Raw genomic sequence first — 9,693 nt, 5'->3', positions numbered from 1 at the left:
CAGAGTTTATATTATTATTTTACCACTCCCATAATTTAATTAGTCATTTATTATCTGTGCGTTAGTGGAATTCATTAAGATACATATTTTTTTATTAAACTTATCATGATTGTGACATATCTTAAATTGATCAGTTTCGACAGTTCTTACTTGTTCTATTTACTTTGCAAATTCCTAAGATTTTTTTGTTTTGCAAATAAAATCAATCAAAGTCAAATAAAATACGCGACAATGAGAGTGACATTCGAAAGGTTAGTAAATCTCGAAACCAACCAAAATATGAAGAGTGATCCAAATGTACAGGGTGTTCTACAAGCTCTATGACAAACTTAATTTTAAACATTTTTTCTTATGTGAACATAGGTCCAATTTGTTTTTGTTTAGAAGTTACAAGCATTCCAAAAAATATAATTTTATATTTCAGTCACAGGGGCCTGATAAATAGAAATGAAGGTTGCTATAACAATAATTACACAGACCAACAAAATTAAACTTTTTTTTGGAAGCAGGATCTTGAATATATATTTCCGAAGGATTTAGGTGCGCTGAATCCGAATCTGGCAGCAGAATTGCTCTATCTCGTCAGGTTTTTGAGATATCCTAACCTAAAAGTGCAAAAAACACTGTTTTTCGTCATATTTGAGGTTATGTAGTAATGCCATCTATTCTTTTTCAAAAAACCAATACATTGAATCTAAAAGTACAAGGCTCCCTCCTTCGAATGCCGTTGAGTTTGCTCGAATATCTTTTTTCCGTTGAGATATCACATGTTGAAATTTTTTAAGTTTCTAAGTTTCTTAATATGCGAAAATTTAGTAAGGATCCCTTAGACATCAAGCCGAGGGGCGATCCGCTAAGGAAAAAACGTACGAAAATTACAACATTTCTGAAATCTCTTGTAATGTATCTGCAGATTTCAATATCGATTAAAAAAAAATTACAAATTTCATATAAATAATCAAGATTACAATATCTTTCAACCGATTACAAAACATTTCAGGAGATTTCAGAGTTATTTTAGTAGATTTCAATGATTATTTAAGATTTCAATAGGATTATTCGAAATTAAAAGAAGATTTCAAAATTTCTTAATAATATTTCAAGGAATACGGGAAGATTACAATAAGTTTTGAATGTCCATTTGAACAAAAATAATTGAATTAACTTCAACTGTCATTCATTTCATTCATTAACAGTAGTGCTTTGATTAAGAATTTCCAGTATCATTTTTACGCAAAAATTGTAACATTCTGATTAAGTTTTTGTTCGAATGAACGTTAAAAACTTTTTGTCATGACAAAAATGATAACGCCATTTTGAAAGTAGGTAAGTATATATTTTTATTGAAAGATAAAAATATAATAATCCAATAAACTAATAAAAATAAAAAAATAGAAGTAACATAAAATAAACATTTTCCCAAAAAATAAATAATAAGAAATATTTTAAGCTTTTATTAACACTTGTATTTAATACTTTACCTGTATACAGTGTATTTAAAAAAGACGCGGCAATATTTAAGGGGGCGATTGCCCAGATCATTTTATAAAAAAAAGTTCCTATAAACATACGTCCGCAAACGCTTCGTTACCGATCTACAGAATGTTGAAATTTCATTAAAAAAACAGTAAAAATTAAATTTCTCCAAAACCTCTTGATATTATAATGAAATTTTAGGCCTGTCAATAGCTATGGCAGACGCGTACTTTGCAATACAAAACGATTTTTTAGTCTTACCAGTGACTAGCTATTTTTAATGAAAAAAATAGGACCCCGCTGGTTTTTCTAAAAATATAATTTTTTAATTCCTTGTTCAATTATGAAGAAGAAAGCTTTCCTCAGATTATACGCACCGTACGTCACACCGTTATTGAGTAAAAAAATAAAAAACATTTTATTGCGCACCTAAACCCAATGTTGTTTTAATTGAGAAATTTAAATTATTGAACAAAGAAATTCAAATTATCAAATTTGATTGATTTTTGAAATGTGGTACATACTGTTGTTTGTAGTAGGTAATAATAAGGGGCTGCGTTTTAGAGAAATTTAATTTTTACTGTTTTTTAATGAAATTTCACATTCTGTAGATCGGTAACGAAGCGTTTGCGGACCTATGTTTATAGGACTTTTTTTATAAACTGACCTGAGCAATCACTCCCTTAAATATTGCCGCGTCTTTTTTAAACACACTGTATACAAGTAAAGTATTAAATGCAAGTATTAATAAAAGCTTAATATATTTTTTATTTATTAGTTTTTGGGAAAATACTTACCTACTTTCAAAATAGCATTATCATTTTTGTCATGACAAAATGTTTTTAACGTTCATTCGAACAAAAAACTTAATCAGAATGTTACAATTTTTGCCCAAAAAATGCCTGATACTGGAAATTCTTAATCAAAGTACTACTGTTAATGAATGAAATGAATGACATTTGAAGTTAATTCAATTATTTTTGTTCAAATGGACATTCAAAACTTATTGTAATCTTCCCGTATTCCTTGAAACCTTATTAAGAAATTTTGAAATATTCTTTTAATTTCTAATAATCCTATTGAAATCTTAAGTAATCATTGAAATCTACTAAAATAACTCTGAAATCTCCTGAAATGTGTTGTAATCTTGATTATTTATATGAAATTTGTAATATTTTTTGAATTGATATTGAAATCTGCAGATACATTACAAGAGATTTCAGAAATTTTGTAATCTTCGTCTGTTTTTTCCTTGGCGGATTGCCCTTCGGAACACACCAATCGCACCATATAGGTTTCTGTCGAGGTTTCTGTGGCATTCTTTGGAAAATGAGGTAGGGGGGGGGGCGTTGTACAACGACTACATCGACGAAATTCATTAGCTGATTACATAGATTACAGCGAGGATTACAGATAAGATTACGTAGATTACAGATAGATTACATAGATTACAGATAAGATTACGTAGATTACATACAGATTCCAGGGCAAACGTACGAAGATTACATCAGCGGATCGCCCCCCGCATCAAGCAGTCGATTGCAATTCAGAAACTTCATACCCGTACGGTTTGTGGGTTTGGAGTTGATGGGTTTGGGGTTTGTAAGCTTGGAGTTTGTAGGTTCAGGTTTTGTGGGATTGGAGTTTGTGGGTTTAGGGATTGTGGGTTTGGGGTTTGTGGGTTTGTGGATTTGGAGTTTGAGTTCGTATGTATTGAAGGTTTCTGACTATGAAATTTCTGAACTGCAATCAACTGTTTGACTGATAAACTGATAAACTTAAAAATTTCAACATGTGATATCTCAACGAAAAAAAAAGATATTTGAGCAAACTCAACGGCATTCGAAAGAGCTTGGAGAGATAAAGGGTGTTGAAAAGTTGAAATAACATTAATTTTGCAGGTAACAAGAGCTGTGACATTTCATTTAACATAATTTTTCAGTTGTCTATTTTCATAAAACATATCCTGCCTCGTTATAGAAACAACAATCTTTATAAATACTCAGATATTTGGAATTAATAAAAAAGTGAAATATTGCAGTTATCAGAACCATTTCAAAATATAGCATGTACTTTTTTAAAGACAAGCTTGGTATAGTTTTACAATTTAACTTTGGCTTGGACTATGTCACTGTTATTTAGAGAACTAAGTAAAGGAAGATGTTCTAGCACAACTTTACTATTTTAGCAATAACTTGAAAACGAAAAAAGATACCGACCTCCGCTTTATGTATCTATTTTCCTTAGTAAATTAAGCCGTGAAAAAAACCTATATCGTTACATTAAATTTTTTTGTAAACGGAGACAATTACAAAACTTTTCTAATTAGCGTCGTCTACCGTTGCGCAGGAAAATAATATTTTCATTCCGATATCATAAAAATAAATTTTATTTATAGTTCTTTAAAATGAGCCATCGTTTATTGAAATCGATTAAGGCATGTAGAAGTTATGACAATTTAAAAATTTCAAGATGACGTCCTTCATACTGGCGTTACTATGGTAATAACAAAAAAAAAAGTTCAAACAAAACTTGTGAAGGGTTTAACAGTGTATCTAAAAAGTGTATTTTCAACTTAGCACTTGCGCCCTCTAGCGGCGAGGTTACAAACTTGAAAAGATTTTAAAGCAATTTTTTTGGCAGTATTTGTGAATATATTCTTTACCCCATCATCGTAGCATGTCTAGTTTCCTATATACATTTGCTCTGTACCGTTAACGGATCACCCTGTATAAATACAATTTCAGAATAGGATTTGTCCATAGTGAAAATATTTGTATTTTATTATATTAAATCCAGTGTATTGTAATTTAAAAAACCACTTTTATCCTTTCTCGGTAGTGCCATCTACACGGCAGTGAAAGAAACTATACAATTGCAGAATTCTATTTAATGAAAACCGATACTTTTTCCAGGATTCTGCCTTTTATCACAGATAACTTATCTTCCTTCTACCTCTGTCGAATTATTATCGATTATTTCGTGGAATTCCAATAAAACAGGAAAAGCAAGACTTAATTATTCTATTCACTGACTTATAATTTATGTAAGATTTTATTTTGACCAAAAGTCTGGCCATAATTAAGAGAAAATTCTTATTTATCATAATAAAAACCCCCCTTAATACCTTAATAGATTAGGCGGTATCTGTTTTGGTTTGGGTGAATCGTATATCAACGGAGATTTTTGGCTTTTTGGCTTTCAAATATCACTAGAAATGAAAATTTTTCTATGCGCATAAAAAAAACGTGGGCTTAACTTTTGGCGGCACAATATATTAAAAAAATTCGAAAAATGTCATATTTTTCTTCCTATTTAATTATGTATCTTTTTAAGAGTTGATTTTAGGCGAAAATGGAAGAGGAAAAAAATGTTTGTAATTAAATTTTTTACAATACATGACTGGTTACAAATCGAATGAATCATGATTATTATGGTAAAAATCGAAAAAATCACAAAAATGGGGTTAAAAAACAATACTTTTTAGGGAATTTTTTTGGTGTATTTAAATTGGGTGTAGGACCTTTATACTTGGCTCAAGAAAACTTCATGTTATGTAGAATCATCACACCAAATTTCATCAAAATCGGTTCGATAGATTTTGCATAATAATTTTGCAATCCAGATTAAAAAAAAATTGCAAATTTTCAAAATTTTGCACAGCAAAAACCAAGGCCCTTAGATACTTGAAAATTTAATCACATATAGAAGGGCTCTCAGGCTTTCAAACTTTTTTTGAAAAATTCGAATCCGTCAATTAGGAGAGCTCTGGCGCTTGTTTAAACATTGGTCGAATTTTTGTACTTATAAACAATTAGAACTTTGTGAATATTCAATCAAATCAAATTTTTTAAAGCAGGTTTTAAAAGTTCTTGGAAAGACGCTTCTTTAAAAAAAAACAGATCGATTGATCAATTAGTTACGTAGTTATAGCCGATTCAATTTCGAGCAGGCCGAAGCGGCCGCGCTCTCTGCTTCCCCCACCACCACCACCCGTACGATTTTATTGAATTTCTCGCTTGCATAAATAACTTTAAACACGTTTTAAAGTAGGTTGCCAATGAAGAAAAGTATTGTAATCTTAGACCTGGTAAGTACTCGGAATACCAAAGGTATTTTTCGAAAAATTAGCCCGGATGTCCCAGTACATTTAGTGTAAATGACGGCTATAACTACGTAACTAATTGATCAATCGATCTGTTTTTTTTTTAAAGAAGCGTCTTTCAAATAACTTTTAAAACCTGCTTTAAATAGTTTGATTTGATTGAATGATAAAAGTTATTATAATTGTTTATAAGTACAAAAATTCGACCAAAATTTAATTACAAACATTTTTTTCCTCTTCCATTTTCGCCTAAAATCCACTCTTGAAAATATGTACATATAATTAAATAGGAAGAAAAATTTGACATTTTTCGAATTTTTTTAACATATTGTGCCGCCAAAAGTTAAGCCCACGTTTGTTTTATCCGCATAGAAAAATTTTCGTTTCTAGTGATATTTGAAAGCCAAAAAGCCAAAAATCTCCGTTGATATACGATTCACCCAAATATGGACTTTTCGAAATAGATACCGTCTGGACTATAATTTTAACCAAAACCTAAAGAAATCTCCAGCAATAAAGAAAAAATTATAAATAAAAATGTAACTTTGGCCCCAAATATCTTTTTCATTATCAATATTTGGCACAATTGAAACATTTTTATCCCTAATTCCAGATTTTTCAGATTTACCAACCTTTCAAATTTCAATATGATTATCGCACATTTTCTTTTTGGAAAAGCAAATATTTTCGAAATTTACATGGTGACAGTAATCATGAACTGTCAAGTTGATCAATTTTAGATACTTCCGTCACGCTCCTGGTAAGTTTAATAAAAAATCTGTATCTCAATGAATCCCATTAAAGTACATACATAACGAGCGTTCAAATAAAAACGTGGTCAAGTTGGTTCTGAAGATTTGGACGTAGGGCGTAGCGTATAGCAAATGAACTTAAACGTCATCTGTCAAAGCGCTATATCGCCGCTATCAATTTGAATATTTTCGTTTTAAAAAGCGTTTAAAATGGTGTTTTCTCAAGAACAAAAAGTGTTTATCATAGAGTCCTACTTTAGAAATGGACGCAAGATTGATGGAATATGGAAGTATTCTATTGAGGAATGTTTCATAGAATTTCAAAATCAATTTCCCGGCGTTGTTGAGTACAAAATTTTTCAAAGTGCAGTTCAGCGTTGTGTTAATGTTTTTCGTGAAACGGGCAGTGTAACAAGAAAAGAAGGAAGCGGCCGACCTAAAAAGCGGACTGAAGAATTAAAAGAAAATGTCCAACAAATAATGGAAAATGCGCCAAGAACTTCTGTACGTGTTTTATCACAAATGGTGGGAGTATCAGTCGGTACCTGCCACACAGTGTTAAAAAAAGATTTGCGTTTGTTCTCCTATCGTTTAACTTGTCAGCAAGAACTTCATGAAGTTGATTTTCCGCGACGGGCTGTATTTTGTGAATGGTTTTTAAACAACTACGGTGAACTTCATAATATCACCTTTTTTTCTGATGAAGCCTGGTTTCATTTAAGTGGTTACGTAAACTCACAGAATATGAGAATGTGGTCTTCTGAAAAACCAGATAACTTTTTTGTCGAGGGCCCTCTACACGCTCAAAAAATTGGAGTTTGGTGTGCTCTCAATCGAAGGAGGATTTATGGACCTATTTTTTTTAATGGTACTCTTACTGCGCAAAGGTATAGAGAAGAAATTATCGCTCCTTTTGTTAACCAGCTGGAAGAAAACGAAATTACAAACTTTTACTTTCAACAAGATGGCGCAAGGGCACATACGGCAGGCGAGACGATGAATATGTTGAGGGAAGTTTTCCAAAATCGACTAATAAGTCTCAATGCTGAACATGAATTTCCACCGAGGTCATGTGATATTACGCCGTGTGATTTCTTTTTGTGGCCTTACCTTAAAAACACTATTTTTGAACTGCCTATTCCTGATTTAAACCATCTGCAGGCTCGACTTATAGACAAGATTCGTGAAATTAACAATACCCCGAGCATCTTAGAAAATGTCTTTAATTCTTTGAGGAACAGGTGTGAAAAGTGCTTGGAACAAGGAGGGGGACACTTTCAGCAGCTGCTTTAATTTATTGTTATAACAAGGAGGGGGACACTTTCCGCAGCTCCTTTAATTGTTTGTTATTGTTATCACGATTATTCTTTAAAATAAAGTTATATAGTCATTAACGTTATTGAAACTGACAGCTGCTATACAGCTCGTTGAGAAATGAGGTTAAGTTGGTCGCTATAAGCTACTCCCTACGTCCAATGTGTCAGAGCCAACTTCGACCACGTTTTTATTTGAACGCTCGTTACTATTAGAAGTTTCTCTGCGGAATATTGTTCGGAAACCTGTTATAAATAAAGTATCAAAAAATCAACTCGAGGCTAGTTGGGAAACTTTGTTTTAACAGTGGTCAAAGTTATAGAAAAGTAGTTTTTTGGCTCACGTAAAAAAACTATTATTCATAGCGAAAAAAAGCCTATAAAATCAGAAAAGTCCGATTAAATTCCGATAATTTGTTTATGCACAAGAGCTCAAAAATGGTCGAAAATTGCCGTTTTTTTCAATTGCTAATAATGAATGCAATTTTCATCGCAGACACTTGCAATTCAGGATTTTTTAGGCTTTTGACACCCTTAATAAGTGGTAAAAATTTCTGCCCGAAAGCTTAATTGGTTTGGCGTTGGCGGAATTTGTTATACAGCTCGTTGAGAAATGAGGTTAAGTTGGTCGCTATAAGCTACTCCCTATACGTCCAATGTGTCAGAGCCAACTTCGACCACGTTTTTATTTGAACGCTCGTTATAACAAATCTCTAATAACAAATCAATTCAATTATGATAGTAGAAAAATAGGGCTTTTGCTTAAGTAGGAACATATTTTTTTAATTAAAAACAAAGGTTGGGTTTTTAGAATGTTCTTTATTTAATATATATTTCCTCGAGGACAATCATTAGACAAAAAAGCGTTTCTTAGTATTTAAACGCCGCCGTTCTGTTGGATCCAGTTTCTGAAGGAGCTGATCCTGGCAAAGACAGATGGGTGTCCCACAGCACAGTCCTCAGCACCGAACGACACGATGCCCACTTGGACTCCATTAACCACCAATGGGCCACCAGAGTCGCCGTTGCAAGAACCGACGGTATCTGAAAAAAAAAAAATAGGATTTAGCACGCTCTTCCCAATATCATGTTCCTTTCAGTTGGAATAACTCACTGGATCCAGAGCGTCCAGCGGTACAGATGCTCGAAGCCACCACGTTATTGCCATAAGATTGAGCACAGACTGCGTTGGTGATGATGCTGAGGTTCACACCGCGCAGGACGGCGGACACTGCGTTGGAAGCGTCGGAGGTCCTTCCCCATCCTGTCAGGAAACCGGTTGATCCTGCGAAAGTACCGGAACTGGCAGGAGCTAGAGAAATGAGTTGGATGTTGTTGTTGAGGGATACAGCGGAAGGCAGGAAAATAACGGCGACGTCGTTGGCAGCGAAGCTACCCACATTGTAAGCGGCATGGTTGACGACGCTGCTGCTGGTGATGCGCACCTGGGTAGCTTCGTTGGAGTTGAAAGCGTGAGCTCCAAGTCTGACTTGGATGAAAGAGGCACTGGAAAATGATACGAAAGCTAAAGTCTACCGAAAACTGAGTCTAGATTGACATTTGTACTCGCTTTGGAGATGATTTCTACCTCGGCAAGACTATTACCTGACGGTACAATGGGCGGCAGTCAAGACACGAGTGGTGGAGATCAGGGAACCTCCGCATAAACTAGCTCCGTTGATGATGACAGCCGCTTGATATGGCACAGAATTGCGGGATACTTCAGAACCGCCAATGACCCTGCCTTCAGGAACAGTGGATGGATCTATGGGGGGTGTTTCTGGTTCCAGGTAAATATTATTCGGGACGATTTTGGACAAGTCAAGCTGAAATATTAATAGTCTGCTGTATTTTTCCCATGCATATTTTAAATTATAAAAAAATGTTATAAAATAAATTAACAACGAATTAAAAAATACGTATTTCTTACCTCCTCAAAAGTCTCAAAAGAAACGTCTGCGGGCATGGCCGCGATGCAGGAGATGATTGCCAAGAAACACACGGCGAACTTCATCTTCGGAGATGCCTCTGGTCACAGGTGCAGGCT

The 9,693-nt window shown here is 33.7% G+C and overlaps 1 protein-coding gene across 1 annotated transcript; it reads right to left on the bottom strand.

Annotated features, from left to right (window-relative positions):
• Window positions 1-8,445: 8,445 nt before the first annotated feature.
• On the bottom strand, window positions 8,446-9,693 carry LOC108910621 (brachyurin). Its single transcript, XM_018715301.1, has 4 exons — window positions 9,577-9,693; window positions 9,252-9,472; window positions 8,761-9,152; window positions 8,446-8,690 (listed from the first exon to the last, which is right to left on the bottom strand). Exons 1-4 carry the CDS (start codon window positions 9,658-9,660, stop codon window positions 8,524-8,526), a joined length of 864 nt encoding a protein of 287 aa, XP_018570817.1. The 5' UTR covers window positions 9,661-9,693; the 3' UTR covers window positions 8,446-8,523.

This window comes from Anoplophora glabripennis, unplaced genomic scaffold, assembly GCF_000390285.2.
Source record: "Anoplophora glabripennis isolate ALB-LARVAE unplaced genomic scaffold, Agla_2.0 scaffold884, whole genome shotgun sequence".
Lineage (NCBI taxonomy): Eukaryota > Metazoa > Arthropoda > Insecta > Coleoptera > Cerambycidae > Anoplophora > Anoplophora glabripennis.
Note: the sequence above shows the minus strand (reverse complement) of the source record. Positions and strands in the feature narration are given on the sequence as shown.

Coding starts and splice junctions, on each gene's coding strand:
- LOC108910621 (XM_018715301.1), bottom strand. CDS start 9,660: ATGAAGTTCGCCGTGTGTTTCTTGGCAATCATCTCCTGCATCGCGGCC. Junction 9,473..9,576: donor CTTTTGAGACTTTTGAGGAG/GTAAGAAATACG, acceptor TTAATATTTCAG/CTTGACTTGTCCAAAATCGT. Junction 8,691..8,760: donor CGCTGGACGCTCTGGATCCA/GTGAGTTATTCC, acceptor TTTTTTTTTCAG/ATACCGTCGGTTCTTGCAAC.